Below are 20,669 nucleotides of genomic sequence, written 5' to 3'. Positions count from 1 at the left end.
ACTTCCTTGCAGAGTATTTTAAATGGTGAGAGATTGAAAGGTATTGGTGTTCAGAGATATGTCGCTGACTGTCCTTGTGCACAAGTCGTAGATTCAGTAAGCAATATGAAGGCACATGATTTAAAAGACTTTATTGTAAGAGGAGTGAAGTAGAAGAGTAGAGACATCTTACTGGAATTATATGGTGCCCTAGTGAGAAGATGTCTACATGTTTGTTATCCCTGCCTAAGGAAGTATATATGTACAATAAAGGGGGGGTGCAGTGTAAGATCACTAAATTGACAAACATGATTGAGCTTTTATTATTGAGGGGAGATCAGAGTCATTTAATTGAAACATATAAAATTCTTATGGGTTTAAGAGCTGATCCAGAGATTACGCTTCAACAGTCTGCGTGTCAAGGACAAACAAAGGATAGTTTATCAGTTATGAGAGAATAATAATAATTTCTTTATTGATCCCGAGTGGGAAATTCTTTCATTACAACGGCAACATTTAAAAACACACTTAGCAGTGTGAAGACTTAACTAATAACAACGTACAGAATAATAATATATACAATAATAATTTACCAATGTGTACAAGGAAAATAAGCCGGGGGAGTGGAATTAATGGGAATGTTTTGAGTGCTGGTCAAGACTTGACAAACTCCATCAATGTTGCAAAAAAAAAAGAAAAAGAAAAGTACCAACTAAATATGGACAGGAGCACAAATCCAGCATGATCCTGCACAGTTTCCTTGCCAACATAACAAAGAATTGACCTGAACTGAAGCTGATAATTTGCAAATTCTGATGCAATTTTATAAGTATGTGGTACTGTGTCATTGAAATAATAGTTCTTGTTTCTCAATAAGATTCTCCTGGTTTTAGTGCATTGTGACAATGATATTATTTTTACTTCATTGTTTTGTGTTCTTAAAGAGAGGTGAAACATTCAGAATCAGAATTAGGTTTAATATCACTGGTATTTGTTGAGAATTTTGTTAACTAAGAGGGCAGCAGTACAATACATTACATGATAATATTGAAAAATAAATAAGTAGATCAATTACAATATATATATTAAATAGTTAAATTTTTAAAAGTGCAAAAACAAAAATAATAAAAGTGTGGTAGTGTTCATGGGTTCAATGTCTGTTTAGAAATCAGATGTGTAGATTCTACTCAATCTTTTGTTCTTATTTTAATGTCTTGTCATACCTTGCTGTGCTATACTTCAAAGATTGCCTCATCACTTATTTAATAGAAAGTGATCTGGTCCACTAGAAAACTGGATGCTGCTATGAACGGGAAGAAAGTACAATTTTAAAATACTTGTGTTTAATTCCACCACTGAACAGGGAGTGCGTAGCTTGAAAAAGACATACTTAGAGCCTCGATACATTCTACTGATCCCACAGGATAAGGAAGACCATGAGAAAAGACTGCGGATAAACGGGCTGTACACAGAATCACAAATTAATCATGTGCTATCCAGAGTTGATGATTGTATCTACATGAACCAAACGTTTCCAGGATACTTTGATGCTGTTATTAACTCTGGTAAGGGACATAGATCTTTGTTACCTTATTATTGGAGAGAGACATTACCAAAGAGTAAAGCCCAAATTATCTCTGCTTGCCTGTTTACTTGTTGGACTTGTCTCAATGTCATTGCTTCAACACTTATCGACCAGTGCTATAGTAATTAATTTCTTTGTTTTCTTTTTTTCAACCAGGGCTCTAATAATTTCTTTTAAAAAGATGTCACTGGTTTAGGTTATACTTTGAAAAAATCTCAATATTAATTCTTTCTATATTTCACCAACAAAGTATTTTCCCACTGAGAGCAAGAATAAAGTCTGTTTTACATGTTCCATTCCATTAATGATTGATACCTTCCATTGGAGGAAAATATAGTTACCCTTCCCTCAAAACTATATCAGAGAGATGCAAGTACAAAATTAGAAAATGTCAACAACACCAAAGTTTAGATTTTGGTAAGTGCATAGTTCATTAAAAGCAGCGTCACAGGTAGACAGGGTGGTGAAAAACATGCTTAGCACACTGGCCTTCATTAGTTAGGGAACTGAGTACAGGAGTTGGGACATTATTTTGCAGTTGTATAATTCTTTGGTGCTCAGAGTACTGTGTACAGTTTCAGTCACCCTTTGATAGAAAATACTATTGTTTGTCCATCGTTAATGTCAATGAAGACCTCGACACCCTTAGTCACTTTGAGACTGGATGCAGTGTGTCTGAAGGTGACTGGTCAGGCCAATTCAGGCACAAAATGTCCTGGCACATGTTGGGCAGACGTGTGTAGGCACTGCAGTTGTTGTGCTGGTGGGTCTGGCCTTGTGCAGCTCGCGCTTATGTTGTGTTTCAGCAATACGCCTTGCTTCGTAAGCTTGACAGCCCTTGTGGATGAGGCCGCGCCAGGTAGGGCAGTTTTGTGCCAGCGTTTCCCAGGTGGTCACCTCTATGTCAAGTGACTTCAGGAAGGCCTTTAGTGTGTCTTTGTAGCGTTTCTTCTGCCCTCAATGCGAGCATCTTCCAGCAGAGAGTACCCCAAAAAGGAGCTGCTTGGGTATGCGCTCGTCCGGCATGCGGATGACATGACCTGCCCACCGGGTCTGTGCTCTCATCAGCAGTGTGTGGACTGATGGCAGACTTTCTCTAGAGAGAACTTCAGTGTCTGGCACTTTATCAGCCATCTGATGCCTAATATTCTGCGAAGACAAGTCGTGTGGAAATGGTTGAGCTGTCTTGCATACTTTCGATACACAGTCCACGTTTCACAGGCATACAGGAGGGTAGTGAGTACCACGGCTCTGTAGACCTTCAGTTTTGTTGCTGGACTGATTCCTACGGCGTTCCCATACAGTGGAGCGCAGTCTACCGAAAGCAGAACTTGCCTTCGCTATTCTGCAGTTAACTTCTGTGTCAATAGTCACTGCTCGGGAGAGGGTGCTGCCAAGGTAAGAAAACTGGTCAACTGCCTGTAGTTTCTGTCCTTTGATTATGATTTTCGGTTCTGTGTCCAGTGCATGAGGAGCAGGCTGGTGCATGACTTCGGTCTTTTTGATGTTGATGATGAGTCCAAAGTTGTCACAAGCCGTGGAGAATTTGTCCATATTGACTTGCATCTCCAGCTCCGAGCCAGCATACAGGGCGCAGTCATTGGCAAAGAGAAAATATAGAGCTAAAGTGGAAAGAGTGTAGAAAAGATTTACTAGGATGTTACCAGGACCAGAAGGCCTAAGTTTTCAGGAGAACTTGGCCAGGTTCAGTCTTTATTCGTTGGAATGAAGAGAATGAGGACCTTCCTTACAGAAGTGTTTAAAATTATGAGAGGCATAGATAAGGTGGACGGTGACAGTTCTTTGCCCGAGGTAGGAGAGTCCAGAACTAGGGGGTGTAGGTTTAAGAGTAAGAGGGACAACCTCAGCACATAGAGCATAGTAAGTATATAGAATGAGTTGTCATAGAAAGTGATTGAGGCAGATATAATAGTGTCATTTAAGAAACACTTGAACAGTTACAGGAGAGATCATATGACATAGGAGCTGAATTAGGGTATTTGGCCCTTCGAGTCTTCTCCATCATTCCATCATGGTTGATTTATTATTCCTCTCAATCCCATTCTCCTGCCTTCTCTCCATAACCTTTGATGACCTGATTAATCAAGAACTGATCAACTTCTACTTTAAATATACCCAATAACTTGACCTGCACAGCTGTCTATGGCAATAAATTCACAGATTCAGAACTCTCTAGCTAAAGAATTTTTTCCTCATCTCTGTTCTAAATGGATGTCCCTCAATTTTGAGGCTGTTCCCTCTGGTCCTAGACTCCCCCATGATAGGAAACATCCTCTCCACATCCACTTTTAGACCTTCCAATATTTGAAAGGTTGCAATGAGATATCCCTCATTCTTCTAAACTCCAGCAAGTAAAGGCCCAGAGCCAACATATGCCAACTTTTCATTCCTGGGATTATTCTTGTGAACCTCCTCTTGACCCTCTCCAATGCCATTACATTTTTTCTCCGATAAGGACCCAAAACTGCTCACAATACTCCAAGTCCGGTTTGACTAATGCCTGATAAAGCCTCAGTATTACATCCTCGTTTTTTTTATTCTAGTCCTCTCAAAATGAATGCTAACATTGTATTTGCCTTCCTTACCACCGACTCAGTGTTCAAGTTAACCTTTAGGAGATCTTGCTCCAGGACTCCCAGTTCCCTCTGCATCTCTGATTTTTAAAATTTCTCTCCATTTAGAAAACAGTCTGTACCTTTATTCCTTGTGCAAAAGTGCATGACCATGCACTTCACAATGTATTCCATCTGCCACTTCTTTGCCAAAGTGTCTAAGTCCTCCTGCTAACATCCAGCTTCCTCAGCACTACCCCCTCCACCTATCTTCGTCTCATTTACAAACTTGGCCACAAAGCCATCGAGTCCTTCATTTAAATTATTGAAAAGAAGTGGTTCCAACACCAACCCATGTAGCATAACACTAGTCATCAACAACCAACCAGAAAAGGCCCCCTTTATTCCTGCTCTTTGTCTCCTGCCAATTTTCTATCCTCTCTTGTACCTTTCCTGTAATACTATCGGCTCTTATCTTATTAAGCTGCCTTATTTGCAACACCTTGTCAAAGACCTTCTGAAAATCCAAATACCTGTGAACATTATCAATTGACTTTCCTTTGTCTATCCTGCTTGTCATTTCCTCAAAGAATTTCAACAGATTTGTCAGGCAAAATTTCCCCTTTAGAAAGCCATACTGACTTTGGCCTATTTTATCATGTGCCTCCAAGTACCCCGAAACCTCATCCTTAATAATGATGTCCTCTCACATGTCTCTGTAATTTTCTTTACTCCACTGTGATACTGTTACATTTGTTTTTATCTTCTCCATCTCAAACTCAGGGTGAATTCTATCATATTATGTTTACTGTCTCCTAAGGGATATCTCTGACCTTGGCACCTGGGAGACAACATACCATCCAGGTGTCACTTACACATGTACAGAATCTGCTTTCTGTTCCTCTAATTATGGAACCTCCTATCACTACTGCAATCCTCACTGCCCTTCCCCTCTGAGCCACAGAGCCAGACCCAGTGCCAGAGGTCTGGTCACTGCAGCTTCCCTCCCGTAGGTCGTTCACCCAGAACAGTATCCAAAGCAGTATGTTATTGAAGGGAGTGGCCTCAGCAGTACTCTGCACTTGTTGCCTGTGCACTTTCCCTCTCCTGACAGTCACCCAGGTACCTGCCTCCTGCAATTTAGGGTGGCTACCTCCTTGCAGATCCTTTCTATCTCCTCCTTATTCTCCCATATGAGCTGAAGGTTTTCAAGATGCAGCTCCAGTTCCTTAACATAGTCACTAAGTAGCTGTAGCTCAATGCACTTTGTTCAGATATAGTTATCAGGGAGACTGGAGGTCTCCCAAGTTTCCCACAAGAAACATACTACTACCTCTGGATCCATTCTCAGCAGACTAGCTATGCACTAACAGATTTTTAAAAAATTGCTAGAAACTTTCTTACTTAGAACCTCTGCCTGTACTTGCCCAAGGCTGTTCTCACCTGACCCTATTGAGCCAAAGGCAGACCACTCCAATATTGCCCCACTCCAACATGGCCATGTCCTTAACACCTCCTTTCTTTTTATTGGCCCCGTGCTGATTTCAGCCAGCTGAAAGAAAACTGAAAGCTGTTGAGCTTTTTTTAAACTTTGTGCTGCGTCACCAACAACCTCTTGCACTGCTTTCATCTCAATGATCAAAGGGGCTGAGTGAGGCTTTGAGGGGTGTGGGTGCAATGCAAGAAATTGGGACTAGGTGGTTCGACAATGTGGTCGGCATGGACTGATTGAGCCAAAGTGCCTGTATCTGTGCTGTATTGCTTAATAACTTCATTATAACATTCTCTAATTCTTTGAAATTATAATTGCATAAGTACATAGTCACCTCCAATGCAATGACAAAGTTCATCATTTTTTGTAAGATAGGATCAGGTTCCTACCTTTAGCCTTATTTCTCTCTTCACAGCTAACTACTAACAAAAATGAAAATCTCAAAGAGTCACATACTTTCTGACTGCCCTTTACGCTGCTGGCATTTAGGGCAGCAATGAAGGTCCTTTACCTCTGGTGGTGTTCAGGACTTCCTTCATCATGTCAGTAGCTTGGTTTTCGTGCTGTGGGTCATGCAAGTCCTGCTTGGGGACTCTGGAATACTGCTGCACACAGATGTAAAAGTATTCTTCATTGCTGTTTTCATAGCAATTTCTTTGACCAGTCAGGGTGGTTAGCCCTGAGCTGAACCTCTGAACCTGGAGGACCAGTGGACCACTCTTAGTCTGGCCTCTACCCTTTGATCTGTTTGACATAGGTGACTCTACCAAGAGCCAAAGCATAAAAGCCTGATTCCATCCAACATTAGTGCAGATTGTTATTAATGATTATGATATAGTTGGGATCACAGAGACATGGCTCCAGGTTGACCAAGGATGGGAGCTCAACGTTCAGGGATATTCAATATTCAGGAGGGATAGACATGAAGGAAGGGGAGGTGGGGTGGCGTTGCTGGTTAAAGAAGAGATTAACGCAATAGAAAGGAAGGACATAAGCCGGGAAGATGTGGAATCGATATGGGTAGAGCTGCGTAACACTAAGGGGCAGAAGACGCTGGTGGGAGTTGTGTACAGGCCACCTAACAGTAGTAGTGAGGTCGGAGATGGTATTAAACAGGAAATTAGAAATGTGTGCAATAAAGGAACAGCAGTTATAATGGGTGACTTTAATCTACATGTAGATTGGGTGAACCAAATTGGTAAAGGTGCTGAGGAAGAGGATTTCTTGGAATGTATGCGGGATGGTTTTTTGAACCAACATGTCGAGGAACCAACTAGAGAGCAGGCTATTCTGGACTGGGTTTTGAGCAATGAGGAAGGGTTAATTAGCAATCTTGTCGTGAGAGGCCCCTTGGGTAAGAGTGACCATAATATGGTGGAGTTCTTCATTAAGATGGAGAGTGACATAGTTAATTCAGAAACAAAGGTTCTGAACTTAAAGAGGGGTAACTTTGAAGGTATGAGACGTGAATTATCTAAGATAGACTGGCAAATGACACTTAAAGGATTGACGGTGGATATGCAATGGCAAGCATTTAAAGGTTGCATGGATGAACTACAACAATTGTTCATCCCAGTTTGGCAAAAGAATAAATCAAGGAAGGTAGTGCACCCGTGGCTGACAAGGGATATCAGGGATAGTATCAATTCCAAAGAAGAAGCATACAAATTAGCCAGAAAAAGTGGCTCACCTGAGGACTGGGAGAAATTCAGAGTTCAGCAGAGGAGGACAAAGGGCTTAATTAGGAAGGGGAAAAAAGATTATGAGAGAAAACTGGCAGGGAACATAAAAACTGACTGTAAAAGCTTTTATAGATATGTAAAAAGGAAAAGACTGGTAAAGACAAATGTAGTTCCCCTACAGACAGAAACGGGTGAATTGATTATGGGGAGCAAGGACATGGCAGACCAATTGAATAATTACTTTGGTTCTGTCTTCACTAAGGAGGACATAAATAATCTTCCAGAAATAATAGGGGACAGAGGGTCCAGTGAGATGGAGGAACTGAGCGAAATACATGTTAGTAGGGAAGTGGTGTTAGGTAAATTGAAGGGATTGAAGGCAGATAAATCCCCAGGGCCAGATGGTCTGCATCCTAGAGTGCTTAAGGAAGTAGCCCAAGAAGTAGTGGATGCATTAGTGATAATTTTTCAAAACTCGTTAGATTCTGGACTAGTTCCTGAGGATTGGAGGGTGGCTAATATAACCCCACTTTTTAAAAACGGAGAGAGAGAGAAACCGGGGAATTATAGACCGGTTAGCCTAACGTCGGTGGTGGGGAAACTGCTGGAGTCAGTTATCAAAGATGTGATAACAGCACATTTGGAAAGCGGTGAAATCATCGGACAAAGTCAGCATGGATTTGTGAAAGGAAAATCATGTCTGACGAATCTCATAGAATTTTTTGAGTATGTAACTAGTAGAGTGGATAGGGGAGAACCAGTGGATGTGGTATATTTGGATTTTCAAAAGGCTTTTGACAAGGTCCCACACAGGAGATTAGTGTGCAAACTTAAAGCACACGGTACTGGGGGTAAGGTATTGATGTGGATGGAGAATTGGTTAGCAGACAGGAAGCAAAGAGTGGGAATAAACGGGACCTTTTCAGAATGGCAGGCGGTGACTAGTGGGGTACCGCAAGGCTCAGTGCTGGGACCCCAGTTGTTTACAATATATATTAATGACTTGGGAATTAAATGCAGCATCTCCAAGTTTGCGGATGACACGAAGCTGGGTGGCAGTGTTAGATGTGAGGAGGATGCTAAGAGGATGCAGAGTGACTTGGATAGGTTGGGTGAGTGGGCAAATTCATGGCAGATGCAATTTAATGTGGATAAATGTGAAGTTATCCACTTTGGTGGCAAAAATAGGAAAACAGATTATTATCTGAATGGTGGCCGATTAGGAAAAGGGGAGGTGCAACGAGACCTGGGTGTCATTATACACCAGTCATTGAAAGTGGGCATGCAGGTACAGCAGGCGGTGAAAAAGGCGAATGGTATGCTGGCATTTATAGCGAGAGGATTCGAGTACAGGAGCAGGGAGGTACTACTGCAGTTGTACAAGGCCTTAGTGAGACCACACCTGGAGTATTGCGTGCAGTTTTGGCCCCCTAATCTGAGGAAAGACATCCTTGCCATGGAGGGAGTACAAAGAAGGTTCACCCAATTGATTCCTGGGATGGCAGGACTTTCATATGAAGAAAGACTCGATGAACTGGGCTTGTACTCGTTGGAATTTAGAAGATTGAGGGGGGATCTGATTGAAACGTATAAAATCCTAAAGGGATTGGACAGGCTAGATGCAGGAAGATTGTTCCCGATGTTGGGGAAGTCCAGAACGAGGGGTCACAGTTTGAGGATAAAGGGGAAGCCTTTTAGGACCGAGATTAGGAAAAACTTCTTCACACAGAGAGTGGTGAATCTGTGGAATTCTCTGCCACAGGAAACAGTTGAGGCCAGTTCATTGGCTATATTTAAGAGGGAGTTAGATATGGCCCTTGTGGCTACGGGGATCAGGGGGTATGGAGGGAAGGCTGGGGCGGGGTTCTGAGTTGGATGATCAGCCATGATCATAATAAATGGTGGTGCAGGCTCGAAGGGCCGAATGGCCTACTCCTGCACCTATTTGCTATGTTTCTATGTTTCTATTAGCTCTCTGGGTCATTGAAGCATGCAAGCCTCCAAACTACATGGGTGTGGTCCTCTTGGTGGAAAAGGGTCACATGGTAAATGTTTATTCTTATAAGACAGAAAATCTATTTCAAAAAGTGAAGTACGTAAATTGGTTTATTAGTGTCACATATTCAAGGATCAGTGAAAATCTTTGTCTTGCATGACATTCATACTGACCTTTTGATCAGAGCAGTACACTGAGGTAGTACAAGGGGGAAGGGAGGGAACGTTGACTCAGACCATGGGAGGCCTGCGTCGGGCATTTTCATGCCTTATAGGGCGCAGATTGCAAGTCTATGTGGGGCGCCACTCCTCGTACAGACTAGAGCAATGTGTGGTTAAGTGCCTTGCTCAAGGGCACAAACACGCTGCCACAGCTGAGGCTCGAACTAGCGATCACTAGACGAACGCCTTAACCACTTGGCCACGTGCCCAACAAGGGAGTAGTACAAGGGAAAAACAATAACAGAACACATAATAACAAAGTACTGTCACAGAGAAATTACAGCGCAGGTGGACAATGAAGTGCAAGGCCACAATGAGTAGGTTTTGAGGTCAAGAGTCCACCTCACCATAAAAGGAGACTGTTCAGTAGTCTTATAACAACAGGAGCTATCGTTGAGCCTAGAGTAACAAGCTTTCATGTTTTTGTATCTTCTGCCTCATTTGGGGGCAGGTCAATGGTTGTGGGGAGTAGGCAGGAGAATGGGTTTGAGAAGAGAAATAAATCAGCCATTATTAAATGGAGGAGACGACTCAATGGGCTGAATAGCTAATTCTGTCCCATCTTTTATGGTCTTATTTGTGTGGGGGGGAGAGGAGAGTAAGTGTGAGGATGGTGTCTTTGCTTATGTTGGCTGCTTTACCAAGGCAGCAAGAAGTGGAAGGGAGGCTGTTTTTTCCCTGATATGCTAAGCTGTGTCCACAACCATAGTTTCTTGCTGTCTCTGGCATAGCAGTTGGTATACCAGTTTGTGATGCATCCATATTGATGCTTTTAAAATTGGTGAGGGTCAAAAGGGACACTCCAGATGTATTTATCCTTCTAAGGAAGTTCAAAGTATATTTATTTTGAAAGTACATATATGTTACCATATACCACCGTGAGATTAATTTTTTTGCAGAACAAATGTATAGTTTCCAATTAAAACTATACATAAACAGACAAACAGCCAATGTGGAAAAGATGACCAACTGTGCAAATAGAAAAATTAATACTGAGTACAAGATTTGTAAAGAGTCCTTGAAAGTGAGTTTGTATGTCATAGAATCAGTTCAAAGTAGTGGTGATTGAAGCTATCCACACTGGTTCAGAAGCCTGATGGTCATAGGCTACGAAGAGGTAGAGATGCTGGAGCACTTTCTTGGGTGATGTTCACTCTTCTTGACCTCAGTGTTGTTAATCTAAACAGGGCATGTGCATGAAGGAAGTAAGCAGCTCTTTCGTTTTGCTGACAATGAGGGAAAGTATGCTTCATATCATGTTACTTTTACATTTACTCTCTCTCCTTCCTGTACTCTGACTTATTGTTATTTGAGTTTCAGCCCATTACAGTGCTGTCATCTGCAAACTAGTTGATAGGGTCAAAGCAGAAAGGGGCAATGCTGTTGTGAGTGTATTCAGAGGGAAGTAGGCTGAGGATGCAACCTTATAAGACATTGGTGTTGAGGGTAAATGTGTTGCTGCCTCTCCTTTTTGATTTAGGTTGGTTGGTCATGAGTTGCAAAGAGAGTTGTTGAATCCGAGGTGCAGGAGTTGGAGGTCAGTTTGCTTCAAATTATGGTATTGAAGGCTGAGCTATAGTTAAACAGTAGCCTGATGTAGTTTCTTCACTCTTTAGATGCTCAAGATATGATTTATTTATTTATTTAGAGATACAGCACAGGATGGGCCCTTCCTGCTCTTCGAGACACACACCCAGCAACACCCAACCCCCCAGTTTAACCCTAGCCTAATCACGGGACAACTTATAATAACCAATTAACCTTACTAACTGGTACATCTTTAGACTGTGGGAGGAAACCCTTACAGAGGATGCTGGGATTGAACTTCGAACTCTGACACCCCCGAGCCGAAGCAGCATTGTGCTAACTTCTATGCTACCATGGTGTCCAGGGCCAAGAAGATGGAGTCTGCTGTGGATCTGTTTAGATAGTAGTTGTGGTGGGTTGAGATTGCCTGAGAGACTGGAATTAATGGATGCCTTGACCAGCCTCTTGAAGCACTTCATGATGATAGTCGTCAAGCTACTGGGCACCCGTTAGAAATGTGACTTGTGAAACACACAAATGTTATTAAATATTTAATTTTAGGTGCACAGATTATGACAGAGTCCTCAAAGAATTTAAGTAATGGTATCTACCATTATTTTGTGTTATCTTTATGCATAGATGAACTTACAGATACATACACACAGCTAAGCCAACTGATAAAGGAGTATTTGAGCCTCAATGATCAAACAAGCGTCAACAGTACCAGAACCATGGAAGTAGAAAAGTGGCAGATGTCTGGTGAGTTTGAGTCAGATATCAGAATGTGGATAAATAACTAAGTTTTTAGTGATGAATTAATGACTCTGTTCTTCTGCAATATCAGTTTTGAATCCCAGCAGTACTGTCCAGTGATGTAACGTTTGGTTTGAAGATTATTCTTGTGAGGCATAAATGGTATCATCAATCATTGTGTAACACCGAATGTTATTCAGTGAGACAATTTAGGCTGCATGCTATCCTTGAGGCAAAGGTTTTTATGGTTGTGTGGTCTATATAGGACTTTTTGCCAAAAAGCTTCAGTTAGCATTTTTCTAATATGATTAATATATCATCACAAGGAAAGGAACACTTTGTAGATTTTTTCCCCAATCATCAAAAGTAGTTAAATAAAACTAAAATATCAATCATTCCTAGCCTCCTCCTTTCAACCTTCCCATGACAGTGCCTTTGTTCAAACAACACATAACTATTGTCACATAACCATCATAGCGCATTGGCTTGTCTTTGCTCAGAAATAGGAAATATATGGAAACACATGTAATATATGGTTTCCTTTTATTTTTGGTAATGTTATGTGCTGTTAACCAACTTCTTCAAGAAATAGCTGAGGAATGATTTAGGTAAAGCACCAAGAACATGTCCTATTTCTGATCTGTAAGCTTTAATTGCTGGTATTGCTTATTTTCAGGCTATAGTTGTTTTGTTGGATTGCAACTTTGCTCTAGCTGTAGTGAGGGATATCACTTGCAAATGACACCTCAAAACAATAACTATCATGCTTATTTTTTTCTCTGTTGTGTGTTTCCACAAGCACCAACCTGAATAAGTTTTCTTTCACAGGTCAACCTTCACAGCAACATCCTCTGGGACCTCACTTATGGCTAGAGAGGACACAAAAGTCTTGGTCAAAGCCCCATCAATTTCATCTCTTGTCTCCCTCAATAACATGTGATATATCCCATCAAGAAACCAATAAAGCCTTGGGGACTTATTTACCTTAATATTCATCAAGAAACCCAATACCATTTCTTCCTTCATCTCAAAGTGCCCTCGCATATTAGCATATTCCACACTGACTTCACTATCCTCCACATCCTTCTCCAACACACAGTACTCAGTTAGGACCTTGCCCACATTCCCTGCCTCGGGGTAAATGTTCCCTCCTTTATCCCTGAGTGGTCCTTCTGTCTCTCTGGTTATACTCTTGCTTTTGGTCTATGTATAGAACACAAAGTACATTTATTATCAAGGTATGTATAAATTATACAACCTGCTTGCAGGCAGCCACAAAGCAAAAAACCTGAAAGAACCCAATTAAAAGAGACCAACACCCAATGCCTAGAGAAAGAGAAAAAACACAAATCATACAAATAATGGAAGCAAACAACAGTATTCTGAATCAAGTTGAGTTTATAGACCCCAGAATCCCCAGAGTAGGCCCAAAGCCTCGGTCTCAGCTCATCATATAGTGGGCAAATTGCTGTTAAACTTGCAGACGTGAAGTGTGTTACAGCAGGAGTGGTCTCACAGCCTTAGCGCCATGAAATGTGAAATGAACATTGTGGAAGAGCTAGCGAAATCAGCCCAGCCCTTGCCTCCATTCCCGACACCCTGCCTTTCTAGTCTATTTGGGCCAACATTTAAATCACCCAAACACCGGGTAGGACCACACACTAGGTTCTGGGCCCCGCTGCAGCAATACACTCTGAGCCCAGACCTCACTGCCGAGTGAGTCAATCCAGACCTAGACCTCACCACCCACACCAAAGCCGTTTTGATCTCGTACCCAGTTTGTGGATGGGCATTGAAACTCCTCCACCTCGACTCCTCTCTAAATCGCTCGCTCCAACTTCATCTGACAGGGACACCATCTCTGTCTCTGAAAACATTTCTAACGCGTTATGCTTCAACTTTACAATGCATCAGCATGGCTCATCCCTCGAGTCAGCTTCACCTCGGCTCGCCTCTTCATTGTTTGTGGTGATAGTTAGCCACAATTTACTTCAGAAAAAGGGTTATTAATGTTTTTAGTCATATTTCTTGCTTTTTGAACTACCAGTAAGCTGTTGCACAACTTCAGTACAGTCTTCTTAAACAGGAATTGGGATTCTCATTAATCCTACTTACCAATGACCTTTCATTGTCCCTCCTATCTTTCCTAATTCCCTTAAGTTCCTTTCTAGCTTCTTTATAATCTTCATGTTCACTGTTTGATTTTAGTTTCCTGAACCTTACATGTTTCCTTTTTCTTCTTGACTAAATTTACCACCACTCTTTCTTCATCCAAGATTTCCTTACTTCCCATGCTTGTCCTCTTCTTACTGGAACATACTTGTTTTGTACTTTGTGCAGTTGATTTTTTAACACCCTCCACATGACAGGTATGGACTTACCCAAAACAGCAGTTCCCAATTAATTCTCCCTAGTTCCTGATTAATATACTTGTAATTTGCTCTGCCAGTACTGCCTTGCAAGGTCCATACTTAGCTATTTTAAATTTAAGGACTGTTCCTTAACTGTTCTCTCACTGAAAGATCAGTTATCTGGCCAGGCTGATTTCCCAATAGCAGGTCCAGTATGACTCCTCATACTGTAGTTGGACTACCTCCATACTTATTTATGAAAGCCTGTTGGACACATCTAACAAGTCCTGCTCTACCTAAAGATCTTTGCACTAAAGATGTCCCAATCCAAACTGTGAAGTCACCCACAGTAACCCTGTTGTTTCTGCATCTTTCCCCACATATCTGTTCCTCAATGTCCAGGTGGGTATTGGGCAGGCTTGCACCTTTCTTATTTTTGAGTTTTGCTCACATAAATGCAGTAGATGAACCCTCAATTATGTCCCCTCTCAGTGCAGAGTGCAACTATGGCATCGTCTATGCTTAATAGTGAAACTCCACACCACCCCCCATCTGTTCTAAAACATCAAAACCCTGAAAACTCTGTCATAGATGGTCCCAAGCCCAGCTGCCACCCCATATAAACCTAGTGCTAGAGGAACACCAACAGAAGCAACAAGCAGCTTATTCCTGGAAAGGGAAGGATCTTTGGCTAGTAGACATATAGATGGGCTATACCTGGCCTTGAAAGACTGGCCCAGGACAGAGGACTCTTCTTACAGTAGCCTATGCACCAGTAAGGATGACGGGCTGAAGAAGAAGAAGACCTGGAACATTAAGCATCTGATCCTGTTGCACTTTTAACCAAGTGTTTATGATGGTCACAGCATCATAATTCTGATCAAGATCTGATCAGTACTCCAAATTCATCACCCTCATCCATAATACTCCTAGCATTAAAATAAACACACTTCAACCCATTTGTCCTGGGATGTTCATGGGCTATTAGGAGCTGCATTGCCTTTGGACTAGTGGTCATGTATAACCCAAAATAATATAAGGCTGCACACTACAATCTCAAAATGTCACATGTGAATAGGTTTAGTTTCATTGTCAGCTTTATTGAATGTATTCCAGGTGTTATTTAACTCCATTTAGTTTGAACTCATCTCCAGATTATAATGACATAATTATGCTAATGTTAGGCTAGATGCGGGAAGATTGTTCCCGATGTTGGGGAGGTCCAGAACGAGGGGTCACAGTTTGAGGATAGAGGGGAAGCCTTTTAGGACCGAGATTAGGAAAAACTTCTTCACACAGAGAGTGGTGAATCTGTGGAATTCTCTGCCACAGCAAACTGTTGAGGCCAGTTCATTGGCTATGTTTAAGAGGGAGTTAGATATGGCCCTTGTGGCTACAGGGGTCAGGGGGTATGGAGGGAAGGCTGGGTTCTGAGTTGGATGATCAGCCATGATCATAATAAATGGCGGTGCAGGCTCGAAGGGCCGAATGGCGTACTCCTGCACCTATTTTCTATGTTTCTATGTTATGTCCCTACTTCCTATTGTTGCAACATTTAGTGCAGTATCATTTGAGCTAAAAAAAAATACATTTGCTGTTGTGCAGGTTTGACAAACAGCATACCATCTAATGAAAGTAAACTAAATTGGAGTTCAATTTCATGGAACATTGGATTTCCTACTGAATCAGTGCAGTCTTCCAACAGAAATTATTCTTCCAGAATACAGGCTAGACTTTCAGCAGAAAGATCAACCTTGGTAAGAAGCAAGAAGTTTTTTTTTAACACTAAAGTAATTATTGTCTATTCATTTCCCAAGTTAACTTAATGTAGTAGTTAAAATGTGAACTGATTTAAGTGTGGGAATGGAATTGACATGATTGTTCTGAGACCTGGCATGGTCGCAATGGTTGGGAGTGTCACCGAGGTCATAAGAAACTGACATTTTTTCAAGCTGCCCACCAATTTTTCAAAAATCTTTAAGTCTAAGAGCCTTATTAAATCACAAATCAGCAAATTATTGGAGAAAATCCAAAGGTATCAGATTTTTGTGCATTTGGAAAAGCCAGGGATGCTCATTGTACAAAAGAAATCCTGCTTCGCATTTTGGATTGAGTTTTTAAAGAGGTATCTCAGAATATTGATGAAGACAAGGAGGTAAGTGCTATCTATATGGACTTTAGTAAGCCATTTTACAATGTCCCACGTAGTAGGCTGGTCCAGAAGGTTGAGGCTCAAGAGATTCCAAGGCAACTGGGTAACTAGATCCAAAATTTGGAGTGCCTTGGTAGGTTAGCAGTTAGCAAAGTGTTATTACAGCTTGGGATATGGAGGGTTGGAGTTCAATTCCAGCAGGTTTTTTATTGCAATGTACTGCTGCTGCAAAACAACAAATTTCATGACGTACATCAGTGATAGTAAATTTGATTTTAATTCTGAAGAAGTTTCTATGTTCTTCCCGCGAGCATGTGGGTTACCTCTGGGTGCTCTATAACAGTCCAAAGACATACGTTAAATGTAAATTGTCCTGTGATTAGGCTAGGGTTAAATAGGTGGGTTGCTGGGTGATGTGACCCATTGTGCCAGAAGGGACTGTTTCACACTGTATCTCTAAATAAGATAAAGACCAAATAAGAATGAGTGGTGGGAAAGGGAGAAATAGTGGAATGGTGTTTTTCTCGTTGGAAACTTGTGACCTATAGTGTACTGCAGGGATTGTTGCTGGGACATTCGTTGTTTGCAAAACATATTAAGGACTTGAATGAGAATGTATTACATATGATTAATAAGTTTATGGATGACACAAAAGTTGGTGGTGTTGTGAATAGTGAGAAATGTGAATAGTGAGAAATGTTGTTTGAGGCTGTAGTAGGATATCGATCAGATGGAAAATTGAGCAGAGCACTGACAAGCAGAATTAAATCCAGGCAAGTATGAGGTGATTCAGTTTGGTAAGTTAAACAGGGTAAAATAATCTTTCTTCCTATGGTAAGAGTTGTCAGAAACAAAAAAGACATAGATTGAAGGTGATAGGAAGGAGTTTTAAAGGGTATTTGAGGTTAGAGTTCCTTTACATAGAGAGTGATTGATATTTGGTACTCTGTACTAGAGTTGGTAGAGTTGGATAAAAAGAAAGTTACACAAGACATTTGAATATCCTGTGAAGGATATGGATCCCATCTGGACAAATGAGATTTGTATAGATGGGCAAAAAGGTTAGCAATGATAGGGTGGGATGCAGGGCGGGGTCTGTTCAATTCTCTCTCAAATTAACACATTATTTCCAGCTCCTCAATGGGTTGCTCGCTTCATCTCCTTCTCTTACATTTTCTCCTTTCATTTTACTCTGTCACTTTTCCTGGTTCTTTGCCTGCGCTCTTTTAATATTACTGCGCTTTCCTCTCCATCCCTTCCTTTTTTTCATCAATTTTCTCTTATTTTTCTCATTTCATGCCTTCTTCTTTTCACTGCATCAGTTTACTTTTTCTCCTGTATTTTTCCCTCCTGTAGTTTTTCCTATTACACTTCTTATCAACCAAATCACTTTTTTAATCTGTCATTTATCTCTATTTATGCTTTTCAATCACTCTCCTCCTAAATCACTTTGTTATAAACTGATTTTTCTGTTTTCTTCTGTGTCTCTATTGCTGTAATGTCTGATCCACCTCTCACTCTGGATTCCTCCTCTTAATGCATTTATCCTTCTCTTTCTCATTCCCCTATTGCTTTCTGTTAGTCAGTTTCATAATTTGTATCTCTTTTGGACTAGGATAAGAGTTGAAAAACATTTTGATATGCAGTCCATAATTTGTAATGAACATTTAGTACTTTGGATTGAATTATGGCAGTACATAGTGCAACGATAACAACAGACAGTCTGAAGGGAGGCATTGATCGCTCCTGTTTAATAATTTTTGCATTATTTTTCTATGGATTGATCTTTTGACAAGTTAATTTTTGATCTTCATTTTGACATTACTTCATTTAGAAGTTGTCCCTAATACTGCTTTTCTTTCTTTGTCAAATTTGTTTAAAAATACACAAGTCAGTTAATATTCCTCTGGACAGTCTGGTATTTTTGATAAATGCCACAGAAAGGCCATATTATAAGGCTCCACCAGGTGACCCAGGATCTTTTGGAGAAACCTAGCTAGATGGGCACACAAATCTGGAAATTTTAATTGAATGATTCCATGAGCTATGCTTAGAGAGTTTCTCTGGTTTTGCCCATTAGCTTTGGAAGAAGAAGAAGAATTATTTTCTCAGAATAATTCTTCTTGTGAATCAGAAAGTCAGCAACATTCTTAAACCTCCTGTCCACTGAGTCAATCGGCAACATCTCCCAGGTTAGACACCATGCTGCTCTTTCTCACATAAGGTAGCTCGTTATTGTCACACTGAGAAATTAAAGTCTTTTTGACAAAGAAGCTAAACAAATAAATGAGTAATTATTGTCATTAGATTTTAGGGTTTGCATTAAAGAACCACTGATGCGGATTTCATTCATGTAACCAGACAAACTTTCACCATCAAACCGCACACCTCATGATCTAAAAAAGTGTTTCAATTCATCATTACAATCATTAAGTGCTTCTGCATTTTTTTTTCAGTGTGAAGACAAGCTTCTTTGGGCAAAAGATGAGATCCAGTTATTTGTGACCATCAATGCCACTGTGAATGGTAGAAAATAAAATGATGTAATGCAACAATAAGGATCAGATATGCACTTAAATTAAATGTTGTGGTGTCCTGAAGCAAAGATTGGACTATAGGAGCACGAATAGGCTTCTAAACTGTGGGACATGTTCTGAAGGTCAATTAGATCAGATCATGGATACACTCTAAATAGATTTCCAATGTCATTTCAGCATATCTGCTGAAATGCTGCATCGTTTTTACTTTCTCTCTTCTGAAGAGACAATAAAATCAAATTCATAAGGAGTAAATTAAGCCAGAGGCTGAAGCACCTGAGATAGAAATAGATGAAGAGTGGTGATATCTAAGTTGTTGATCTTAGTGGATTTGACAAAGGTAATATTAGTAAATGTCAAGCAGTTGTAGATGGAAATTAATTTTGTGTGGCTGTTTAACTGATAAATGTCAAATAATAAAGTCTGAATGCCTTTGTCTTGTTGCATGGAAGAACCACCTCATTGTTTGAGTAGTTGCAAGTAGAATTGAATGCTGTGAAATCATCACATCTGACATTATTACAGAGAACTGATGATGTGGAACTAAATGTCTAAGACAAAGAATTCCTGTAGCAATGTCTTTGACAAATGTCATTGTCCTGCATCATTACCATCCTTCTTTGTGCCAGGTGTAACATCTGCAGGAGTAAAATTGTTTCAAATATTGGGTGCCTACATTCACTTTTAGCAATTATTTGAGTTTTTTTAAAGTTAAGAATATTCTTAATTTTGTCTTAAAATTGTTCTTCTTTGTTAATTAGGAAAAAAATTCAATTCAGCAACGCCAGAGGGAGGCACGGGAGGTTGTGGTGGGAAGAACTCCAAATAGAGGCACCTACCTGTTCAAAAGGTGACCAACTCTCCCTTCCACTGATATGTGGGATTCAGCTCCATGTATAGACCAGAACTGCAACTTTAAATGTCATTGTACTATTGTACATGCAGGGAATGGGTTTCGGACCCCAACTACCACGTTTCCCTCATCATTAACTGATTTTTGTATCATTTGAAAACTCCAGCCCTCTCACATTTGGTTTAACATTTATACGTATTTTAAAAATTACTGAGAACTGAGCTCTAATGATAATACCTTTTGAGCCATTAACAATTATTCCACTTTATGACTATCATGGGCTTTATCGGACCTCATCAGTAGCCTTGCACGACTGTCTCTGATTAATCCATGTCTTTCTAACTTAAGGTTTGAACTGTCCTAAGAAAGAATTCCATATGAATAGCCATAAATGAACTGGACTGTAATTACTTATTTTATACCTTCTTCCATTGCTTTGGTACCTTTCCTATAGTCAGAGCATATTAGAAATTGAAAACAAAACTGACATCATTCCAGCAAACGGAGATGTACTTAACCCAGGCCAAACAATTTATGAACTTCCAAAGATGTGATAAACCTCTCAATATTTCCCTTTTTTATCTTATCCAGTACTTCACACTTGATTGCCCTACCTATGACATTGGCATCATATCACATTTCATATGTTTTGTGAACTCCTTTGTTAACATTTTTGTACTTGTAGAACTCCTTAAATTTCTTTGAGTATAACAAAAGGTAAGTATATCTTCTCTTTGCTTTTCTATTTTCCTTTTAAATTTCATCCTCTGGACACTCCTTATTCTTCCAGTGTTTCTTCACTATTAAGCTCTCAGTGTCCATTTTATTGCTTTTGTCCAAAGAGCTCGAGGGTTTTAATCTCACCTGGTTTTTTGTTTAGTCTCATTTATTTGATTCTCCTCCTGAAATGCCCCCTTGGCTCCAAGTTGGATTTACCTTCAAGTGGTTGTTGCCAATAAAATTCAGCT

General features: G+C 40.5%; 1 protein-coding gene across 1 annotated transcript in view; it reads left to right on the top strand.

The window, feature by feature from the left end:
• Nucleotides 1-20,669, top strand: part of lrguk (leucine-rich repeats and guanylate kinase domain containing) — a 161,749-nt gene that overhangs the window by 127,158 nt on the left and 13,922 nt on the right. The window contains exons 14-17 of the mRNA XM_063072199.1: nt 1,343-1,544; nt 11,695-11,814; nt 15,765-15,916; nt 19,610-19,698. Of these exons, the coding sequence (XP_062928269.1) occupies nt 1,343-1,544; nt 11,695-11,814; nt 15,765-15,916; nt 19,610-19,698 (563 nt within the window). The remainder of the gene's footprint in view (nt 1-1,342; nt 1,545-11,694; nt 11,815-15,764; nt 15,917-19,609; nt 19,699-20,669) is intronic.

The sequence above is a fragment of the Mobula hypostoma genome, chromosome 20 (genome assembly GCF_963921235.1).
Source record: "Mobula hypostoma chromosome 20, sMobHyp1.1, whole genome shotgun sequence".
Lineage (NCBI taxonomy): Eukaryota > Metazoa > Chordata > Chondrichthyes > Myliobatiformes > Myliobatidae > Mobula > Mobula hypostoma.
Note: the sequence above shows the minus strand (reverse complement) of the source record. Positions and strands in the feature narration are given on the sequence as shown.